The sequence below is a fragment of the Osmerus mordax genome, chromosome 13 (assembly GCF_038355195.1).
Source record: "Osmerus mordax isolate fOsmMor3 chromosome 13, fOsmMor3.pri, whole genome shotgun sequence".
Taxonomy (NCBI): Eukaryota; Metazoa; Chordata; class Actinopteri; order Osmeriformes; family Osmeridae; genus Osmerus; species Osmerus mordax.
Window position 1 is genome coordinate 412,535 of NC_090062.1, and position 23,685 is coordinate 436,219.

Consider the following 23,685-nt stretch of genomic DNA (forward strand, 5'->3'; position numbering starts at 1 on the left):
GCTCAAATATAATACGTGAGTGTCTTGACTGAACAACATTAACTGTAACTAGAGAGCTTGCTTGCGTCGGTTGCACAGGGGTCCGTTTTTGAATGACATTTTTACAACTGATATTTCTGTATATGTTATATAAAAATGCATACTTATTATTTATAAAGATTACATAGATTTAAAAGCATTTTTTTTTTTGCTGCTCATTTACAACTGAAAATACGAGTGAAGTGTAGAATGAAATAGATGTCTTCTCATTTCCCCTGCAAGAGGCAGCCTCATCGTTGAATCAAAACAAATAAATTTGGCAGACCGGTGTAAAAATGGACCTAATCTCTATGACTTAAACGTCCTTTTAAGTTTTTCCCTTCTCGTGATATTTTCAAGCATTTAGCCTACTCATTGCATTCATTCATTAACAAAGAACCCCCTTTGAAGATTATTCTACGACGTTACCCGGCAGGTAGAAGATGGAATCGCGATTCAAACAGTACCATCTGCTAACTGAAAATATGCCCCCCAAAACGTAAATAAGCTTGACATTTATTTAGTGGAAAATCGCTCATTCATAAAAAGCTCGCTGGTAGCGATCATTGTCAGTAACAACGCAAAATGCGATATAGCTCTGTGTGGAGAAGCTGCCCCGGTAAATTGTACTACTACGGTACACTACTGCTGTGTTCGTCTTGGTAGCGATTGCGTTGGTTGAATTGGATTTAACGTTCCGTTGTACGGTTTAGGCTGAAATTCATTATTTTCATGAACAGATTGACAAAGTTTAGGCTGTGGTAATGAAGTTCAAGTTAGTAGTTAGATAGACTTTTGATTTAAGTAAGGGGAGTGCCGAACATGTTCTGTCGCCGTTTGACTTCCTAAACAGCTGTGTAGATTTGTAGTGTCTCGCGTAGGCTACAGCGTTGCAGTGATACACTGGATTGAAACCACAGGTAATGATAATTTCACCCACAAATCGTTTACTTGTAATCTAATGTCATAATAAATCCTACAACGAAAATGTATATGTGAGGAATGTTTATTTTAACGATTGAAAACAGATACATCATAGACCACTGTAGTATGGCTACAGTGGTCAGGCTAATGTCATGATGCTAATACTTCAGTGAAATAGTAGACTACTGTTTCCGAAAGTAGATGTACTTCCTTCATAATATCATCTTATATTGTACATTACACATCACAATTGTGTGTCATAACACAAAGTAAAATCAGTAAATAGTTATCACCCTGGCCTCTTTTCTTGTGGCGTTTCTGCAGCTGCCTTGCAGTAAAGCTATAGTTAGCCTAGCTATCCCCCAAGTTAACAGATGCGAAACGAATGTTCTGCCAAAGGTAGTCACGCGTGTTTTCGTGACGTTAGTGACGCAGTGACGTTAGTAACGTCAGTGACTGTGGCTAGCAAATTAGCCACCGTTAGCTTCACTTTTCGCCACAAAAACTTAACTTAAGCCTAAACCATGCAACGGAATGTAAATTCCAATAGAAGCAACTCAATCGCTACCAAGACGAAACGTTTGACACCTACGTTGTCTATGTAGGCCAAATATTGACTGAGTTTTAGGGGGGCAAAAAAAAATAAAAATAAAAATAATAATATATATGTGAGAGAACAAAGGTTGTGCCCTTGCCGAAGGCAAAGCACACCCAAAAAATAAGCAGTTCTTTCTGTTGATAACAGGTGGGGCACCTGCCCCTAATGACCAGTCGCCAAACCCCACGCCACAAGAACAGTTTCTTTCCGTCTGCAGCTGGCCTCATCAGTAAGGCCCAGAACTCCCAACTGTCACTAGCACTCTCATAAAATCCACCTGTCACTTTACTGCACATTACACAATTTTGGCACCAACCATGTTGCGCTCTTCTTTATATATTATTTTATATTTTTATATTTAATTTCTTACATTGTATAGTATTGGCTAGACGGTGGTGTAATGTCCCAATACTGTTTTCTGTATAGTGTACATGTTCAAGCGCACATACACGGAGTGAGCACAATGTTTAATTTGAGTAAATAATGTGTTTTTACTTTAGCAAATGAACTGGTGATAAATCTTGCCTAGGGCGCCAAATGTGCTAGGACCGCTACTGCAGAGCATCTTAGAAAATCAAACAGTGAATCATGTTATAAATGCTTTCTACCTTTTATCTCCTTTTCTTTTCATCCCTGCCCTGCCCATCACTTCCCGGTCACAAGGGACAGGGTTCTTAGACTCTTCCTCTTAGTCCTTAGTTAAAACCCCACTAGATTAGCATCTTATCGCCTAATGAGATTCTGTGTGTGTGTACTGTTCTACTACTATCTACCCAGGGATAAGAAAGAACATCCCCCTATTAAATTTTTACTTGGAACTTTTACATGGAAATCACAATGTATCTGTGTATGTACTCACTCCATTTTGTATATAATATTATACTATATGATTGACAGATTGCTGCGATAATCTTTCTTTCTTTTATTCTTCCGCATTTTCTCAATATGTTTATTAAACTGCATATCTTCATGTTACACTTTAATGTACTTCACTACCTAACGCTCAGCAGACCCTGTAAACAGTGTGGCCAGGAAACCAAGGACCCTTCACTCCAGTCTTTCGTTGTCCGACCACAGAGACCTTTATCCACAGCTTCATCCTATTCAAAGATCTGTGATGCCAGCAGTTCAATCCTCTCTGTTGCTGACGCTGAACTGATCCTTGTTAGCAGCTAATCCTTCTAGGGGGCACATTAACAGTTTTAGAAATCTGTCACTCTCCACAGTTACCAGGGAGACACACCTCTATGGTGTAGCATAGCGTACTGCTCACACTGACACAGAATACATCTGCCCTCACAGATCCGATGTGCCATAGGAATTCCTTGCCTGCAGGTTCTCCTGTGAGACCTAGTGTACATATGCCTGAAACTAGCCTGGCAATAACACATTAAGTAAAGCACATCACCCCAGTGTTTTTTGTGGTTATCCTGCGTCCAATTAAAATGAAAGACTTTGAAAGCAACCTTCCTGTATCCTTCTTTCTCTGTTCCTATTTTCCTCTTTCTGTCAGTATCCTATCCTTAAGACAGGGTCTTACTGACAGGAAGTGGTATTACAGATTGTCAGAGGTTGTTCTTTTTGTGACGCTGACCCTTCCGTCATCCTTCTAATGCTATGATTAGAAGAGACACACTGATGGGAGGGGCTCAATACAATAAAGTTAATGAGAACCAGACACAGTGAACATTAACTGAGTTTCTTTTGAATTTATTTCATTGTTCAGTTATCACAGTTTCCTAGATAGCAACTAATACATCAAAGGAATGAGTCTACCTGGGCTGTGAGAGTCCCGGACCTCGGTACAACACACTTGGCTTTGGTTCTGGCCAATGGACCTTGATTTATAATACTGGGAACCGGTGTGCCAATTCTGGTTCCACTCTGCCACATACCCTTGCTTGTTCCATCATGCTGCCCCAGGATCCAGGTCTCTAATCCTAGCCCCCACCCCTTCTGCCTTACAGAGGGAAACCGCACAGTCCTTCAGCCAGTAATCCCATTAGCAGAGCCCAGTTTCAGGTAATCCTCCCACATCTCGAAGCTCCTTGCAGCCTGCACACACTCACCACCTCTGGGATGCCGGGTAACTGCTGAAGCCGCTCAGGTAAGCTGTGCAGACCAACCTCAGGAATCCATCATGGCATAGGCACCCTACACTCCCTAACTGCAGCTAGTACAGCAGGTCTACTCAGTTGGTTTCTATCAAGGACGTAGTTTGGTGACCTGTTGGACACATACTTAGATATTTTGCTAAATGTGTACTTGCACTGTATTGGTTGGATGTTGTAACTTGGGATAACTATGGTAAAGACCCATGTATGGAGCAGTAGTTTATACTTATGTGGGCCACAATGCTTTGCTTTTTTTCTTCAGTGTACCAACAGCTGTATCCATAAGATTTTGCCTTAATGCACTCCTCTGTTGTCTAACTACAGTATATGTTGATTTTGTTGTAATATGCCAAGATTGAAAGTAGTGTGTCACTACTAAAATTGCACATTTCCAAGAATGCCTCTTTTTATCTGTCCGCAACATGAGAATGGACATGGAGATGAACAATGAGGTGATGTTTAGGAGAGGGAGAGAAGACTGAAAAACCCTAGAGGGCCAAAGGCCATCAGAGATGATTGAGAGTGACACTCAGCCACTCACAGCCATGATCCACAACCCAGCCACTGACAGGATGACGGAAGTGGAAAAATAGGGAATCCTCTTGTCTGTGTTCTCGTTCGTTAATCAGTGTGTTTGTGTGTTTCAGAATGTTCAGCTGGGTGGTGAAAGTGGTTCCCCAGCCCCCTGAACCCCCTGGGATTTTAGAAAATTCAGAAAAACCTAATGAACCTCCGCCAGCCTCAGTAAGTGTGTGTGTGTGTGGAACAGGGGTCTTTGTCTACCTTGTTCACCATCATAACACTTTTTTTTTCACAGGAGAAGAAAGTATCTTTTAAGGAAGAAAAGAAACAAGAAGGTAAGAGTCCTCTCAACCCATGACTAAGTCATTAAATGCATTTCCTGAACTTGTTTTACATCCCATAGTCTGATACTCTGACCTGATTGTTAGCTTCAAAGCCTGCCAAGCCAAAAGAGGAGGAGCAGGTGTCAGAGGAAAAGTGAGTGACTACTTTGTGTGTGTGTTATTTTCAGTGTTTAGAGGTCCTTCTGACCCAATAACCTTGGCTGGTGTCATAGATACCAGGACAGAGAATAAGAGTGATCAGATAAGGATCACATGATCAGAAGAAATCCACTAGACATCAGTATCCCCTGTACAGGACAACAGTGCCAATTTCAACACCACCCAGGATTAGAGTGACTTTCCACCACATGTAACTTTACACAGCACAGTACACACACCTCTAATATCTACATTCTGATCAGGCTTCTACTCTGTGGAGCCACAGTGGTATTTATTGAAGTAAACTATTATTAGCTAAATTGTTAATGGTAGGAAGGAGCTACGCATCCTCCTGTTACTGTCTGCAGGTATAATACAGTGACAAAAATATGTCTTTGGTGAATGTCTCATTCAGGATTGAGTACAAGGTTTCCCTCCTCACCCATCAGTGTCTCCACAGTAATGCCCCCCCCCCCCCCCCTACCTCAAAGAACTTCTCACCCCACAAACCTCCAGACGGACCCTCCGATCTGCTGAAAAACATTTACTGAAACCACCAAGGACTAAGCTTCGTACCATGGGAGCTCGGGCTTTCTGCTCAGCCGCTCCCAGTCTGTGGAATCCTCTCCCTGATCACCTGAGGACACCACAGACTGTGGATGCTTTTAAACGTGGCCTAAAAAAACATCTTTCTAACAGAGCCTTTTGTTGATTGACCATTTTTTCTGTTTTTCTATATATATATATATATTTTTTTTTTTGGTCGACATGATTGTTTTAATTAAATTGTATTCGACCTTTCTTGCTTTTAACCTGTAGCACTTTGAGATTTTAGTTAATATAAAGTGCTTTATAAATATTATTATTATGTCCAATTAAAAGTAATTTTATCCTTAGTCCTCCGTTAAGCCTTCACCTTAAAGAGATGTTGTGTTTGTTTCTAGTAGTCAGAGTGGGGTTCTGACTTGGATCTCTCACGGCTTTGTCAACGCCCTCCCCCAGCCCGCCGGAACACCCAGACTTGGCCGGGCCAATGCAGAGACCAAGGTAAGAACCAAGTCTAGTTTTGTAGTTTAGCACTGCTGAACATTGTAATCTGGCTTGGTTGGGCCACAGCCACACCAAGAATTGTGTTAGCCCCACCATGATACAACCAAGAAAATTGTGTATTCTATTGTTTATGTATTCACATAGAAATTCTGACATTGATTTGAGCCCCACGACTGGATGGATTACTTAAATAGTGTTGAAAATAACCTAGACCCCTGTCAGAATGTCAAAATGCAAAGAAGAAAAACACAAGAATTTACATTTAGGGACAGGTTCAGTGTGGGATGGTTAATTTTGCACTTTGGGATGGTACTGGGACAGTGAGGAAAAAAAGTTAGTTGCGAGTCCTGATTGTAATCCTAGCTGTAGTATTGCGAATCAGTGTGGGGTATGACTGGAGCCATGGTAACATATGGTTTGACACATGTATTTGTCTTATCTCTTCTTTATCTGATCCCACATTAATCTCTGCTGAACAGGATGACAGTGCAGTGAGCAGGTATGACACTGTGTGATTTTATTAAAAAGTGGTGAGTGTGCATATGTGCGTGTTTGTATATGTGCATGCAGTCAGCTGATGTGTGTCATGTGTCATGTGTTCTTTACCTCTTGGGTGAATTGCAGTAAGACTGATGAAGAGTGAGTAATCAAGAGAATTACATTTACACTATGCTACAATGCTAATAGCGAAGCTGCTATTTTAAAGCCTGGCATGCATTCTTCCTACCATAGAAGGTGGAATAATTACATCAACTTGTTTTAGATAATGACATTTTAAACACTTACACAGTAATATCTTCACAAATCTAAATATATCTTTTAAAATGATGTGGCAGAGTTGTTTGGTGTTTCAAAAAAAGGTCCAGATCAACAAAAAAAAATTGTTTGTGGATGCATACATAATTATTCAGCCATTCCAAGAAGGGTAGAGCTCCTCAATTTGCAGCAAAGTGAGAGTGCTTTTCATTGACCCCCTACTGCCCCCTAGTGCATACATCTAGCCATGCATCCAAGCAGCAGGGTTGCAGAGCAAAAGAAAATAGCATGCTGATGAATGTATATGCATTAATACCTTCATCAAAATAGACAAGGGCCAGGAGTCATTGGATGGATCGTTCAGGAGTTGGGCAAAGTGGTTCCACAGCCGGATGAGAAATACAAGGAGGGGGCAGAGCCAGAGGAGACCACAGAGGTACAGCAAATTCATCAAATCTCTACTCTTGACTTAAAGACATACTTAAGCTCTGGATTTAATGTACAGTAAAAAGAAATACATTTCAGCTGTAGCTGGTCTCTGTGTTAGTCTGAGATCATTGTCTTTACAGATAAAGTCCAACTCTTTCTGTGGAAATCACAGAAAGAATTAGAAACAGGGAAACTCATCAGCCCACTGTTGTCAGTGGAGCAGTGTGGCACTGTGCCCTGTTTAACAGCATTTCCATTTAGATTGCAGAGGTGAGCAAGGTGCCGGAGGTTAAGACAGAAGTAAGTGAGTAGCAAGCATGGCCCTTGCAATCCAAAACCTACTGCTGTTCAACCACTCTGCCATAGAGTTGCTCAATAATGGTCCAACAGATCCAAGTAGTGAAGGACCCTGGCATGACCAGGACACTTGACCTTGGACCCCCCCCCCCCCCCCCCCCCCCCCAGATAAAAAAAATAAAAAATACTGCAGTCATTGTTGATTTAAGGTCCCTTACTCAAAGACCAGAGTACAATTTAGAAGAAAAAAAAAGTATTTTGATGACCAGTGTTCCGACCTAGGTCACCTTCCTGCTTAAAGCCTCCCCTCCTTCCCTCTCCCCTTCCAGCTGTGCCCCCTGTTTGGCAGTAGGGCTTGTTCTTGCTTGCTCCATTGATCTATGCAAAATCAGCTAATGCAGGTATGAGGTTAATCCCATCCATGACTTCAGATTGATCAGGACAGGAGAGCAGGAAATGTTTTTGTGAAAAGGGTGAGTTGAACAACTCTTGACCTAGAAAAAGAGTGAGTTGAACGACTCTTGACCTAGAAAAAGAGTTAATCTTACCTACGCGATATCAATGTCAATAGGGAGTCAGGTGGCTGAGCGGTGAGGGAATCGGGCTAGTAATCCGAAGGTTGCCAGTTCGATTCCCGGTCATGCCAACTGACGTTGTGTCCTTGGGCAAGGCACTTCACCCTACTTGCCTCGGGGGAATGTCCCTGTACTTACTGTAAGTCGCTCTGGATAAGAGCGTCTGCTAAATGACTAAATGTAAATGTAAATCAATGTAATATTTCACATAGCAAATCCAAAAGTGTTGTATTTTAGTTATGTTTGTAGCCACCAGACCTTTCACTTTCTTAATCTCTACATTGTGACATGCCTTGGCTACATCTCTGTTAAGGCACGAGGTATGATCCAACTCCCTGACCTTCTCAGGTTCAGAGTTGTTCATCAGTGATTTACTGTACATCCATCAGGATCCTTAGGGATCCTTACTGACTTCTTGTGTTTATCCACAGGTGCATGATATTAAAGATGTTCCAGGTGAGACAAACAATTTCTTCATTAGTGGATAGAAACAACAAGGATGATGATGATGATGGTGATGATGATGATAATCTGTAGATGCAGAGCCACTTCCTCACATCCCTGTGGTGGAGCTTGTCTCTGACGAAGAGCCTGATGACAATAACAAGCCCTTCCCACCAAGGTATTTTTCCCCTCTCTCTGTCTGTCTCTCTCTCTCTGGATACCAAAATACTTTCCAACGTGTGTGTGTTTGTGTGTGTGTTTCTTAGGGTAATTGACTGGATAAAGCATGGCATTGAGAAGGTGATTCCTCAGCCAGAGATATACATCACAACCAACACAGAAAGCCAGGTGAAAAAAGAGAAGATAGACTCATGCCCACAGAAAGGTACATTACCACATAGATTACCACAGTTCGTAATATCACAATCCGAATAATGGAAATGATTGTTGTCTTTGAGGACAGAAACATATCTGTACAAAAATGTGTGGTTCACTCTTGCAGTGATTGCTCCACCACCTGAGCCCCCCAAACTAGTAGAGGAAGAGGTCAAAGGAGAAAAGTAAGAGTCTTGAGTTCTCATTATATTTGCACATACACATGTGTTTCAAGTGATGCTGTAACATAACAGTAACACCAACAACTGTTATCTCAACATTTGTTAGGGTTATACTGTAACTGCAGCAACAACTACTGCTGAAAAAATATATACAAAAAGTTTATCTTAACCTTGGTATTTCATGCCATGACAGAGAGGAAGGACAGAAGCCTAAGTAGGTGATATGCTTTTTATAAACTCAATTTTGAATGGCAATAATGCAATGCGAAGCTGATCATTCTCATTCTATCCAGGCCGAATATATTGAATTGCTGCTGCAACTGTCTTTCTAAATGAGTCTGTACGCTGATGCTGTGTACCAACAGTGCTGGAGAGATTTTAGATTATATATAACTTTATTGATCCAGAAGGGGATTCAAAAGGTTGTATCCTACTTTGTCTGCTCTAAAACTGTGCTAATAGGGCAATAACCATGAAAACTACACAGCTGTTACTGCTGTTACTATAGTAATGACTCCAATGACCACGCCTGTATGGTGCATTCTCAGATGTGTTCTCTCATTGTGCAGTGTGGTGGGCTGGATCGTTCAGGGCCTGGGGCGTATACTGCCACAGCCAGTCCCCAAGACCAATGGAGTGAGTGACCTTTTGTTATACAACCAGTGTTGGTGACTTCCAAACAAGCAAACATTTAATTTACAATGAAATAATGATAAATAAATCAAATGAATACAATACAAATACAACCCATGACAACCAATTAACTATATTTTTCTGTCACACACAGGATGGCTGTGAGGATGTGCAGAACAGTAAGTAGTGTTCTCACCCAATACACACACAACAGAAGAGCCCTATGGTGAATTACAGTAGTGGGTAACAGACCCAATCAAATAGCGTACCATGGTACTCTACACCCCACACAGCAACAACACCAAGGCCTGTCAGAGAACACAGGGGTGTATGCATGTATGGGAGTCCAAAACATCAAAGACCAAACAGCCAGTTTTATCATTAATGAGTGAGGGATAATTGGACAATGGTAGCTCTATAGGGTGGCTTTTGGCTGAGTTACTAGGCTGGGCTTTGAGGGACAGTGTCAAGCACAGGGGATCTGATCTTCATAGATCAGTTCTTAATACACAATATATTTAATTAGAGAATTACACGTCTTAATATATTTTCTGAGTTATGGATGGATTGACTGATTGATTGATGAGCTGATTGGTAGATGATATGGTAAGGGTTAGTGTCTGTTGAGACAGACTCTAACTAGGCTCCTCTTCTCCTTCTGTTTCAGGGGGGAAGGCGCTGAGAGCCCCTTAAACATAAGGAGAAGGAAGACTGGGAGAGAGTCACTAAAATACACAAACAAACACACACACACACTCAGATGCTCACGCAGACTGGGAAGCATGGAACAAATAGACTAAACTAGCTGCTCTGTAAAGCTTTCAGTTGTTTTTGCGCAGCTATGATGCATAATGCACTTTTTCCTATATTTTCCACAACGTTTGAAAATAAGGAATTCCTTGTGAATAAATGAATCATTAAAATGTACTATAGAATATTAGACACTCTGTACATGCAGTAAACAAGGATTACTGTGGATACATTATCAGGTGGTTCATATCCCAAATAATTAATCATCCAAATATGCTGTAATTTAAACCTATCACCCTCTGTTATAAATCCTAAATGGGCAATATAACCCATCCTTTATCATGACTGTGTAGTACCTCAGGACTATACTGTTGTTAAATCATAAGTAATTATGTTGCATATGTTCTTTCTATTGCGAAACATTGATTGAGGGACAACATCGAGTTATTTCAGTACAGAACTCCCACGGTTTTGCTCGGATCAAGACGAGTAGAGCCAAAAGCTATTTATTGCAGTAGATAACATAGACAACTGTTCACAGAGGAATTTGCTTGTAACACATAATGTGTTTTTGAGGACATTCGTTTTTGTTGATGTCACATGAGAGGCAATAGCTAGCTATGCCCAGGCAGCTATCCTATTGTTTGTAACAATATATTATTACATCAGATGCAGTTTGTTATACAGTATAAATGTCTATGTCTAATAAAGAGCGTGAAATGTATTTGGGTGTGTTGAATGACGATGGCCTTTTGGATTGTAATTATTCTGTTGTTCCCAAGTGAGGTGTTAAGATTTGAGATAAAGGTATGACACCATCCATAAATCAATCAATCAATTTGTCAATCAATAGACCCTCGAAGTGCATGTGATTATTTAAGTTAATTAGCCTGAATGTATCATTTAGAATATCAAACAATGTTTTTCTTGTCAACCTATTCTACTACTTCACAAATTAAGCCATTCATAACAACCCCCTTGATTTTCTCACAAATCATCAACTGAGCCCTTAATCCTTAACATTTAACCCACTACCCACTTCCTGTTTCCTGTTTGGTGTGTAGTCTGCATACTGCAAGACCCAACAGACATGGTTCTGGAAGAGGTGGATGCCAACTGGGTAATGGAGAACCAGGATGCACCCAGTTGTCAGATCCAGCATCCCCTCCCCTCCCTGATGCCAGAGGTCAGAGTCTGACATTTTGAAACCTTTATTGTTAATGACCTTGCCTGGGAGCTCCAATGATTGTGAATGAATGTTTTTCTGTGATGTCAGGTGATGGCCATGCAGGCTGAAGATGCAGAGACCCAGACAGAGAGATGGACTCCCCTGATGGAGAACATTAAGAAGGAGGCTGAGCAAACAGTCTTAGCTCAAGTGGAGGAGAGGTGAAGAAGAATTAATGTATTTCTCTTGTGATTCCTGTAAAGTTGAATGTGACATCTTGATGCCTGGCCCATGGCCGTTGACCCCTAACGCCTGACCCTGCCCTGTGGCCCTGGCAGGCTGCAGCAGGAGCGTTTGGAGGCGGCACGGCTGGCTGAAGAGGTGGCCAGACAGGCAGCAGAGCTGGCAATCCGACAGCTGGAGGAGGAGCAGGCTGCCAATAGGGCCACAGGCACACAGCAGGAGGCTGACGGAGAGCAGTAAGTCACACACACACACACGCACATGCACACTCACACACTTACACTCTCTCCAATTTAACTCGTCCATCCTCTTCCTCACTTTTACCCATACGTTTTAAAATCAACTTGCAAGGTTGAATGAACTCTGTCTCCTGTTGTTCAGGGTTACTATGTGCCACTGCTGCTTGGTCTGAATCACTGAGGTGATAATCACTGGATTATGATGAAAAGCGCTATGTAGGGCTAAAAGCGGCACTTAGTGCTATGGTACATCAATTCATACACAAATACACGCACATAAACAATCACACAAACTCACACACATATACACACCCAGGACATGTAATCACTATGGAGACGTTATAATTACCCTGTCTGTTTTGCAAAGATTGCACAATATCCAGGAGGAAGAGAACGAGGAAGACCCAGAGTAAGTCCCACCCCCTCTTCCTGCTATCTCGCATCATCCTGCCGCCTCCTACTCTCAGAGTGGGTAGAGTTTGTCCATGATCACTGATACAGGATCAGATGATACTTCACAATGACTGAAGGTCATTGAGTAAGGGTCACCTGATTCCAGATCTGTGGTTATGAGCAATTTCCATCTGGAGCAGTAAAGGGAGACTCAGCAAGTTGACGTCATACTAAAAAAATGGGGCATTCACCACCAGAGATACAGACATGAAAAAGGGAGGAATGCGGTCAGGATCTGACAGGAGTTTGTGAAGCTTATTCATTTATACAACAGTACTTGGCGATTGTCATCCCTCTTTTTTCTCAGTACCGTCACACAGCTGAGACTTTCCTTTAATGTCTGGTAATCTAAAAGTGACCACCCCTACCATCACAACCCTACTCCTACTTAACTGCATTCTGCATATATATAAAATGCTAAAGTTATATCGATGAACTGCTAAAGTTCTGAAGCTGTCTCCTCTGTTCTAATACTTAACCATTAGAATATGTTTACAACCTAGAGATATTCTTTGATAATTATCAGTATTGTTTAACAAAGGGAATCAGTAAACTTCTGTTACCCTATGCTGCACTCTCAAGACCCCCTCACTGTCAACCCTATGTTACCCAATCTAAACTTAATCTGTGACTGCCTGAGACTGTCTGAAGATCTGTTTGTCCCCTCCTGCACACCGTCCAGGTTGCAGATGCTCCGGGAGGAGAGCGACGAGAGCGCAGAGAATAAAAGTCCTGAGGAAATTAAAACTCCTGCTAAGACTAAAGTAGTGGAGGTTACTATAGTGGAGGAGATTAACAACAGCATATATATTCCTACTGCACAGGAAAATAGGAGTTCTAAAGAAAATGAGATTACAGAGGATATTACTGTTATTGAGGAAGTCATGACTACTGAAGAGAAGCAGAACAGCAAAGCAAGAGACAACATCATGACATTGAATGAATGTAATATAGATCACAACAAAAATAATGCCGCCCAACAAAGAAAAGAAGTGACAGAGGGTCATATTTCTGAAAAGACTAAAATTATAGAACAGGTTAAAGTGGACATGGATGTCAAAATAACAGATGTTACTGTCATTGAGGAAATACCTAACAATGAAGTCAGTATGACCGCACAGGACAGTGAGAGACCTGAGAATGTTCAGATACCAGAGGAAGTTACACTGATGGAGGACTGTGAGAGTGCAGAAGATAATGAAGCAACTGAGGAAAAACAAGTAACAGTAATTAAAATAAATCCAGAGAAAAGTAAAACAACAGAGGACATTTTGATTATCAAGGGTATAGAAAACACAGAAGGAATTAAAGAAATACATGAAAACATTTCTAAAGAAAGCTTCATGAAGGAAGACAAAAATGTTTCCTACCAAGATAAAAACATTATTGAAGAGAAAAATATAAAGGCGAATAACAAAACAGAGATTGTCGTTTTTGCCAGTAAGATATCTGAGGTTGACAATGAGATAAAGACTGAGAATAAACTAAAAATGGATGAGGAAAACAGTTTTATGAGTAACAAAGACAGTACAAGAACTACCATTGTAGACAAAGAAGATTGGACATCTCAGATATCTGAGCAGACGAGAAGCTCAGAAGTGCAAATAATACAGGAGGTTACTGCAATTGGAGAAATCAAAACAGCGGAGAATACAAACGTACAAGACCTCAGTGTAATTGAGGAAAGGAAAAGCACAATAAATAAAGAAACAGAAGAAAACAAAAGTATTGAGGACAATAAAATAACCAAGATGATATTTAGTGAGGAGAGTCAGAGCATTGAAGACAGTATCTTACAGCAGGAGAATAAAAGTATTGAGCGAAGTAAGATATTGGAGTTGACAACAGTTAGCAAAAATATTGAGGAATATTCAGCAATACAGGCCAAGAAGTTATCTAATAAGACCAAAGATTATGACAAAATGGTATCTGCAGAGGAAATAAGTGAAGAATGTAAGGCAACTGATCAGGATAAGATAAAAGAGAAGGCTGCTTTTATTAAGGGATGTCAAACTCAGGAGAAAATTACTGCACAGGAGAACATAGTCCAGGAAAACCAACAAGATGCAGAGAAGGCTGTGTTTACAAAAAATTTGATTGTTTTGGCACGGATAAAAGACAAAAGTCCAGTCCCTGAGGACATAATCCTAAACAACAGTGAAGAGGGCACAACTAAACAGGAGAAAACATTTTCAATGGAAAGCAATGTAGAAAACATCAAACAATACCCAATTCAGGATAATATTGAAATGGAATGGAGTAAAATATCGGAGGTGAAAGTAAACAGAAGAGTGAATGGGAGAGCTTCAGAGAGTCAGATAACAGGAAAGGCTGCAGTTGAACAGGACCAAACTATGAGCAATGAAGACAATGCGGAGAACATTGAGGACAAAGTTCTCACTGAAGAGCATAAGAATTCTGGGGAGACTTGTGTGATTGAGGACCATACCAGCCCTGGAGAGAATAAGCTAACTGAGTAAGCTGAATCATTAGCAGATAGGTAGAGCTCCTAAATCTTTAGTATGGTTATATAGCGAGGTAGAGCACACCCATACAGACCAATCCTCAGGCATAGGACTTTCTATCAGATACATTTATCTGTTTCTATGGTTATTACACATAGCTCAGCTGTTGAGTTTATAAATTTAAACATCAGCATTGAAATGTGGATAAGTTGTATGGGTGACGCACTTCCTATGCACAGGCTTGTGCTGAGAAGTTGCTATTTAAAGCCATATGCTACTGACTACCTCTGGGTGAGACAGCCACTGCAGACACCTTGCTTTGCACTGCTTAATCTGTATAGAATGTTCTGAGGTCATAATCTGGACCACCTGTATAGTTATAACCACATTAACACTATTGACAGTTATTAAGTATACTTTACACTATACAATTTTGTCACCTTATAGACTGTGTGTGTGTGTGTGTGTGTGTGTGTGGGTGGGGGGGGCTAACAGTGCATCAGTGCATGTAACCTACTTGACAAATACTGGTGACGGCATCACAAGCAATCTTAATCAGTTAGTCGATTCCTCAGATCCTGTTGAATCTTTGCCTTTAACAAATTACATTGACTGCACCTGCTGTCACAGTGCTGTCAAGGCTGCAATTGAGCGCAGTGAGCTCTTTTTTGGAAGCTATGTTTGGCCCCCCATTACACACTGTCCAGGTTACACAGCAGGAGCAACAAGAGAGCAAAAATAAGAGTTCAAAGGAAATCTAACGAAAAGTAAAGTAGCTGAGGAAAATGTAATATCCAACCACAGTACTGTCAATGAAAAGTGTGGGACAGAGGAGAAAGTAGTCACTAAGTTGTAAAGCTCTTGTAAAGCTCTCTCTTGGAAGTCGCTTTGGATAAAAGCATCTGCTAAATGAATAAATGTAATGTAAATGTAATAAGTTAAGGGGAACAATGTTGAGGACATTACTGGCCCTGTGGCGAGTAAGATAACCAAGTAAGACCAATCTATATTGGATAGAGGGTTATATCTGCATTTGGGAAGCGCTCTCATACTCATGTTCCATAGATAGATTCTGCTTTTTGCTGGTTCTTGTGCTGGTTCCAGCTCACTGCTCTAATTGTTACAAATTTAGCCTCAAGCCAAGGTTGTCTGTTTCAATAGCCTAAAAAATTCTTTTGGATCTTGTTTGTTAAATAGCAATGGGTAATTTCATTTTGTATGGGTGGCACATGTCCTACTGTGCTGTGAATTTCACAAGGAGGTTTGATCCCAGCATCAAATATCTATGATGTTGCGCTTTGACTCCACATCGCTTTATGCATTTTTTTTTCTTAATGTGCCCGTTATGTGGCTAAATGGTCTGATGTCCACTGCAAGCGCTTTGGGCTTCTGCATGCGCTTTGTGGAAACCATGACTCACTAGTAAGTTTCAAAGTAACTATTAAAACTCAAATTCCATCGACCTTCCCATGTTCCTAGCTGAAACAAGTGACTAATCTCTTTCATTTTATCCCTCCTATAATTCAATGAATCAGAGCAGACCTCAAAAGGTATGTGGTAATTTAAATTGGCACATTTAATCTGATTTCTTGTGTAATAACCCATGCAAACACTTGACCAAAGTTTAACAGAGAGAAATACAAGTCATAACCAAAGTACTCACTTCCTCTCGGCATCCTCACCCCCTTGACAGACAAAGGTTGTCTCTATAATCCTACGTTTCTATGGCAACCTCATCCCAAAGATCCTTCCATGTGCACCAATCCGACCTTCCTATTAAATGTGTCTTGACTATTCCTCTCTAGGGTTTGATATTTTTAGGAGTGACACATCAGATACAGAGCTCTGGCCCTATCCCTGAGAACAATAAAATCAGTAGGAATGAGAAACTTCTCTGATATCACATTTTGTCACGTGAGGTATTATATCTAGTTGTTTTCCCGTTAAATATGCTTGTTATGCATTGGGGAATATCATGCAGTTTAAGTCTGAGGGAAACCATTAGTACCATGGTACTAATCCACATAGATTTTATGAAGAGTTGAGTGAATTGACTTCAGCTGCTTCTGGTATTTATATGTCTAATTGTCCGTCGTTTGCTGAGATGTTGAGATGTGTAATTGGTGTCTTTTCTTCTTTTACTCTTGACATTTTCACGTTTCCTTGTGTTGCTTCATTGTGTTTTCAGTAATGAGTCAACTGATGTGGTACATTATATATTTGAGTATATAGTTTTTAGTTTTATTCTTAGAACTTCTCTGATGCGTAGTTTTACAGCTTTATTTTAAATTGTTTGCACGTGTATTTTAAGCACAAACATTACCTTGATGCAGAATCGTATATCTGTCCATCTCTGAGGTGTACATTGGCCGCTCTCATTTGTGGAGGGCAAGTGTTCCGCTGACGTTTCCCATTCCACCACCATCCCCTCCTCCTTCCCAGGTGCCTGGTGGATGTGTGTCCAGCTGGGGGGTTACCCTGCCCTACCCGGGCTCAACTGGTGGCTGACTCCCAGTCAGATGAAGAAAGCCCCCTGCCAGACCAAAGCAGCCCTAAATCTCCCCCAAGGCAGGACTCTCCTGAACCAGAGCCTGCCCAAGAACCGCCAAAAAAAGTATCTTCCCCAGCAACAGAGGTGCAGCCTGCTCCGGCAGTGACCAGTCAGCCACAGACAGAAGATCCAGAAGCTCCACCAACTGCTCAGGTAGGGGTTAAACCATATTATGAACTATCACAGGTTGATGGATGGATGAGGTATTTGTAAAGACAGCTCTGACCAGATTGAAGGTGAAAGTTGATTTCAAAACATTTGCATTTAGGAAGAGGAGCCAGCAGAGGAAGGAGGATGTGAAGGTGAGTTGTAGCCTGTTAATAACCCAATAAACTGTTGAGTGTAAGAGATAGAATGTTTATTAGACTTTTTACCATATATGATTTCCTGCTTTGCTTGATTGCATTGATCTGATTGATTATCTGGCTATGTCTCTGTTCAGTGCCCTCAACCTGTTCTCCAATAAAGAGCCTGCTCCTGCGAATCCCCCATGCCTCTCAGTGCCTCGACAGCTTCAGCCAGCTACTGCGTGACAACAACCTCACGCCCCCTAAGTTTTCCATGCCCTCTCTACCTGAGGAGCTTGCTCTCTTTGTCCAGGAGATATCTGATTTTCCCAAGCAGGCGCGAAACAGCTACCTTAACATCCTCAACCACCTTAATAGTCTTAATCCAATATCCCAACAGCCCAATGCTTGAGCTGAAGCCCTCCCCTTCCTAACCCCAACCCATAGCCCTAGACTTGGAGTTTACAATCACTGTAGCAGAGCAACAGTCAGTGCCAACCAACCCCTGCTCTGTCACTGGGACCCCCTACCCTCTCCACCCTGCCCTCTCCCTCCACCTCCCCACCAGCATTGAACCCTGACCCCAAACCCCATCCTCTGACCCAATTACCTTTCACACCATACCTCTATTATCATGCTCTCCACCTCAGTCCTGCTGCATCATAAAGAGCTACAGCTATCTGACCACTGCTCAGGTAAACTGCTGTGCTGTGTTTACATTTAACAGTCATTGCAGAGAGTTCTAGAGTTTATCTCCAGAATATTCCTATGTGTTCCTCAGAGGGAGGCCACAGGACAAGCAATGGAAATGGGAACACTGTTTCTCCAGCTGTGAAAGTGGATGTAGACAAAGAGGTTAGGGTGGGAAAGAGCCTACACATCCCCCAGATCATCACACCTCAGGATCCCCAGCCCAAAACCCTAACTGTGCCTCCTGTCACCCTTTTAAAGCACAGGTAAGGCTCCTCACTTTACTGTCTGAACAGCTTGACTTATCCACACAGTTCAGCTGACAGCACACGTGCTTCGTTATTAATGACTATGAATTCATGATACTGTATACTCTAATGTCTCTGTATTTTATTTCAGTAATTTTCCTTTCCTCTTCAGAACTGACATAATTTGCCTTTTGTTTTGTAATGAGCCTGTTAGCCTTTAATTTTCCCTGTTCAGTTCAGAATCAGAATGGGATTTATTCGCCATGAAAGTTTGCACAGACAAGGAATTTGCTTTGGCAGGAAGGTGCATACAATAAACATATACCTAAAATTTGGACTATCTATACTAAGGGTACATAAACTAGCAGTACTGAGTGGGATTAGAATAGAATTAAATATACAATAAAATAAAATATAAGTTGCCGTAAATTACAATATAAAAATACAAAAATACAAATATTACAAAAAATACAAATGTACAAGATACCATTGTTGTAATGCAGTGCAAAAAGCAGTGTGTTTTAAGCAAGAAGTCATTAGAGTCAGTGTGGTCCCTTGTCCTTGTTGAAGAGGCCAACAGCGGAAGGGAAGAAACTGTTTTTGTGGCGTGAGGTATTGGTCCTGATGGACCGCAGCCTTCTGCCGGAGGGGAGTGTCTGAAACAGGGAGTGTCCAGGGTGGGAGGAGTCGGCCACAATCTTCCTCGCTCGCCTCAGGGTCCTCGAGGTGTGCAGGTCCTCGAGGGTAGGCAGATTGCAGCCAATCACCTTCTCAGCAGTGCGGATGATACGCTGCAGCCTGCTCTTGTCCTTGGCAGTGGCAGCAGCGTACCAGATGGTGATGGGGGAGGTGAGGATGGACTCAATGATGGCTGAGTAGAAGTGCGCCATCATTGTCTTTGGCAGGTTGAACTTCTTCAGTTGCCGAAGGAAGTACATCCTCTTTTGTGCTTTCTTGATGAGGGAGCTGATGTTCAGTTCCCACTTGAGGTCCTGGGAGATGATAGTGCCCAGGAAGCGGAAGGACTCCACAGTGTTGACTGGGGAGTCACACAGGGTGATGGGGGTGAGTGGGGCTGTGTTCCTCCTGAAGTCCACAACCATCTCCACTGTCTTAAGAGCATTGAGCTCTAAGTTGTTCTGGCTGCACCAGGTCACCAGGTTGGCCGCTTCCCACCTATAATCAGACTTGTCTCCACCAGAGATGACCCCAATAAGGGTGGTGTCGTCTGCAAACTTCAGGAGTTTGACGGACGGATGACTGGAGGTGCAACTGGTGGTGTACAGGGAGAAGAGCAGAGGAGAAAGGACGCAGCCCTGAGGTGATCCGGTGCTGATGGACCGGGAGTCAGAGACTTGTGTTCCCAGCTTAACGCACTGCTTCCTGTCAGACAGGAAGTCTGTGATCCACCTGCAGGTGGAATCAGGCACGTTCAGCTGGGAGAGCTTGTCCTGAAGCAGGGCGGGGATGATGGTATTGAAGGCAGAGCTGAAGTCCACAAACAGGATCCTGGCATAGGATGCTGGGGAGTCCAGGTGCTGTAGGGTGAAGTGGAGGGCCATGTTAACTGCATCGTCCACAGACCTGTTGGCTCTGTAGGCAAACTGCAGGGGGTCCAATTCTTGGCAGAACACTGAATTAACAGACAAAACAAGACAAAAAAGAGCGCACCTAACGACCGAGGCAGCCATCATCGGCGCCATCTTGGAGTATCAGTTCCCCTCACCATCTCATCCTACTTCCTTATCTCTGCCCTTTAGTGCCTCGCCCACACTTAAACTCCACCCAGAAGAGGCAGGTGCCGCTGGTGAGAACGATGAGATGAAGGACAGTGTTAAGGCCCCGGCCGGCCTGCCCAACCTACTGACGGCAGAAGAAGAGTAAGTGAACACACACACACAGGTTTGTTTTACTATCCTAGTGAGGATCAACAATTCACTCCCATTCAAAATCTTGCTATCCCTAACCCATAGTTAGCCCATAACAATAAACCTAACTCCAACCTTAACCCTAACAACTTCCCCACAAGGGTAGTTAAACAAGACCACACACACACAAAGGCATAGAGATTGATGGCATGGAAATGATGGCAAAACTGATGAACCCCCACCACTAAACATCTGCCACCGCAGGCTACGCCCAGGGTCTGCAGCCAGTTATACCAGTGCTGTGGTCCATGAGAGACTTGCTGAGCTGCTCAAGCTGTTCAAAGAAAGAACTGAACGGCAAAAGGACAGGCTTGTTGACCCGGATGAGTCAGATGACGAAAGTCCGACAGCCTGTAAGTAACATCAACCTGACCTCTACGCATGACTTAAAACTTAAGATCCTTTTACCTGTGATGCATATTTAGCATGTGTCTGTCACTATGCACTTATTTGAAAATGTCTCCTCCATCTGCCACAGCTCCAGCCAAGGCCCCCCCTCCTCCCCCTCCCCCACCACCTAAGGAGGAGAAGGATGCCCCAGTGGAGGAAAAGGAAGAGAAGGAGGAGCAGTTCTATGACTTCTTTGGATACCCCATTAAAATCCACAAACTGCCCAATATGCCCTCTCTCCCTGGCTGGCTCCGCATGATAGTGGACTATCGCTTCCCCTCCAGCATTGATCCCTATACTGGTCAGTTATCAACTGCACCCAAACTCATCTATATTACCAAATCAAATAATAATAATAACAAGAATAATAAAACTAGAGAGGGTACAATTTCTGGGGAAATTGTTTTTTTGTTTTTTTACGGATCCCTTTGCAACCGACGCAAGCAAGCAGAGGTTGCAGAGGGGTCCGTTTTTTACTGACATTTTTACAACTGGTATTTCTGTATATTTTATATAAAAATGCATATTTATTATTTATAAAGATTACATAGATTTAAAAGCATACATTTGTTGCTGCTCATTTACAACTCAAAATACTAAGAGTAAAGTGTAGAACGAACAGTTATCCCTGCAAGAGGGAATGGTGATCGGCTATATAGCAGCCTCGTAGACTAGTTGAATCAAAACTAATCCATTTGCTAACTGAAAATATGCCTCCAAACACTTAAATAAGCTTGACATTTATTTGGGGGGAAATCGCTCATTCAAAAAAAGCTCACTGGTAGCGATCATTGTCAGTAACAACGCAAAATGCGATATAGCCCTGTGTGGAGAAGCTGACCCCGGTAAATTGTACAGCTACTACTAGACTACTGCTGTGTTCGTCTTGGTACTGTAGCGATTGAGTTGCTTGAATTCGATTGAACGTTCCGTTGTACGGTTTAGGCTGAAATTACGTTTTTTCATGAACAGATTGACAAAGTTTAGGTTGTGGCAATGAAGTTCAGGTTAGTAGTCAGATAGTTTCACCCATTGAAAGACTTTTGATTTAAGTAAGGGGAGTGCCGAACATGTTCTGTCACCGTTTGGCTTCCTAAACAGCTGTGGAGCTTTCTAGTGTGTCTTGCGTACAGCGTTTCAGTGAGCTACACTGGTTTGAAACCACAGGTAATGATAATTTCACCAGAAAATCGTTAACTTGTAATGTCATAATAAATCCTACAACAATTTTTTTTTGGTGAGGAATGTTTATTTTAACGATTGTAAACAGATGCATCATAGACCGCTGTAGTATGTGTTGCCCGGGCAACAGAGGCTAATGTCATGATGCTAATGCTTCAGTGAAATAGTAGACTTCTGTTTCCGAGTACAAGTAGGACAAGTAGATGTACTTCCTTAATAATATCAGCTTATATTGTACATTACACTTCATAATTGTGTTTCATATCACAAAGTTAAATGAGTAAATAGTTATCACCTTGGCCTCTTTGCTTGTGGCGTTTCTGCAGCTGCCTTGCAGTAAAGCTATAGCCTAGCTATCTCCCAGAAGTTAAGGAGCTGCTAAACTAATGTTCTGCTACAGGTAGTCACGACGTCACGAAAACATGCGACTACCTGTAGCAGAACATTAGTTAGACGTCAGTGATGTCAGTGACTGTGGCTAGCAAGTTAGCCACCGTTAGCTTCACTTTTCGCAACAAAAACGTAATCAACAAATTCAACTTAAACCATGCAACGGAACGTAAATAAAAATACAAGCAACGCAATCGCTACCAAGACAAACCTTTTGAAACTGAGGTTGTCTATGTAGTCCAAATATTGAGTGATCCTTAGGGGTGGGAAAATAAATAATAATAACTAGAGAGGGTACAATTTCTTGGTAAATTTTAGGGTGTGCTTGTTTGCGTCGGTTGCAAATGGGTCAGTTTATTAACTGTAATTGTATATTTAATATAAAAATGCGTACTTATTATTAATGAAGATAGCATAGATTTAAAAGCATACATTTGTTGCTGCTCATTTACAATTCTAAATACTAAAAGTGAAGTGTAGAATGAAACGGTTGTCTTCTGATTTCCCCTGCAAGAGGGAATAGTGATTAGCCTGGCTCTACCCTCCTACGTACTTCCGCTCAATTTTGATTTTGCTTCTGTATTAGGCATAGACTTATATATTAATAGACACAGCTAGATTCTTCTTCCAAGATGGCATCCTCATTCATTTCTATGAGAAGTGCTCAGTGGCGCAAAAGCTTGTTCCTAGCTCCGAAAATCGTGCATGCTTGCAACTAGCTGTACACGTCATACTTTGCGACAACCAGTCGTGAGCTTGTAAGCTGGAGCTAAGGCATTGCAGAAAACTGTCAGAATGTGGTAGGCCCAGAGCCATCTTTTTCTATGGCTCTGCAGTGGTGGTGAAGGAGTTGGCTAAGGCGAACGCGATTGGTTATGGCAGATCACAGTGGCTCTGGGCAGATCCAATCGTTTTAAACTTCATCAGAGTACCCGCCTTCAAGGAAGTTAACCCGGAATCAGAATGGGTTTTATTTACCATGAAAGTTTGCACAGACAAGGAATTTGCTTTGGCAGGAAGGTGCAAACATTAAACATATAGGAATTTAAAATGTAAATATGAGGACTAAATATACTAAGGGTACATAACTAGCAATACTAAGTGGAATTAGATTAAAATAAACTATACAATAAAATATAAAATAAAATATAGTTGCAGTAATTTACAATATAAAAATACAAATATTACAGAAAATACAAATGGTACAAGATTGTATTGTGCAGTGCAAAAAGCAGTGTGTTTTAAGGGCATTGAGTCGTGAAGTCAGTGTGAACCCTTGGCCTTGTTGAAGAGACCAACAGC

General features: G+C 41.8%; 1 protein-coding gene across 1 annotated transcript in view; it reads left to right on the forward strand.

The window, feature by feature from the left end:
• The first annotated feature begins 4,302 nt into the window (after positions 1 to 4,302).
• LOC136955661 (uncharacterized) overlaps positions 4,303 to 23,685 on the forward strand; it is a 45,088-nt gene continuing 25,705 nt past the window's right edge. Inside the window, exons 1-25 of the mRNA XM_067249397.1 lie at positions 4,303 to 4,398; positions 4,472 to 4,511; positions 4,605 to 4,653; positions 5,603 to 5,705; positions 6,188 to 6,207; positions 6,333 to 6,347; positions 6,795 to 6,900; positions 8,197 to 8,221; positions 8,303 to 8,387; positions 8,476 to 8,594; positions 8,712 to 8,769; positions 9,336 to 9,402; positions 9,554 to 9,578; positions 11,214 to 11,335; positions 11,426 to 11,538; positions 11,656 to 11,796; positions 12,167 to 12,208; positions 12,935 to 14,728; positions 17,160 to 17,421; positions 17,737 to 17,932; positions 18,206 to 18,250; positions 18,337 to 18,511; positions 20,254 to 20,373; positions 20,626 to 20,774; positions 20,900 to 21,112. Coding sequence (XP_067105498.1) covers positions 4,303 to 4,398; positions 4,472 to 4,511; positions 4,605 to 4,653; positions 5,603 to 5,705; positions 6,188 to 6,207; positions 6,333 to 6,347; positions 6,795 to 6,900; positions 8,197 to 8,221; positions 8,303 to 8,387; positions 8,476 to 8,594; positions 8,712 to 8,769; positions 9,336 to 9,402; positions 9,554 to 9,578; positions 11,214 to 11,335; positions 11,426 to 11,538; positions 11,656 to 11,796; positions 12,167 to 12,208; positions 12,935 to 14,728; positions 17,160 to 17,421; positions 17,737 to 17,932; positions 18,206 to 18,250; positions 18,337 to 18,511; positions 20,254 to 20,373; positions 20,626 to 20,774; positions 20,900 to 21,112 — 4,180 coding nt within the window. The remainder of the gene's footprint in view (positions 4,399 to 4,471; positions 4,512 to 4,604; positions 4,654 to 5,602; positions 5,706 to 6,187; positions 6,208 to 6,332; positions 6,348 to 6,794; positions 6,901 to 8,196; positions 8,222 to 8,302; positions 8,388 to 8,475; positions 8,595 to 8,711; positions 8,770 to 9,335; positions 9,403 to 9,553; positions 9,579 to 11,213; positions 11,336 to 11,425; positions 11,539 to 11,655; positions 11,797 to 12,166; positions 12,209 to 12,934; positions 14,729 to 17,159; positions 17,422 to 17,736; positions 17,933 to 18,205; positions 18,251 to 18,336; positions 18,512 to 20,253; positions 20,374 to 20,625; positions 20,775 to 20,899; positions 21,113 to 23,685) is intronic.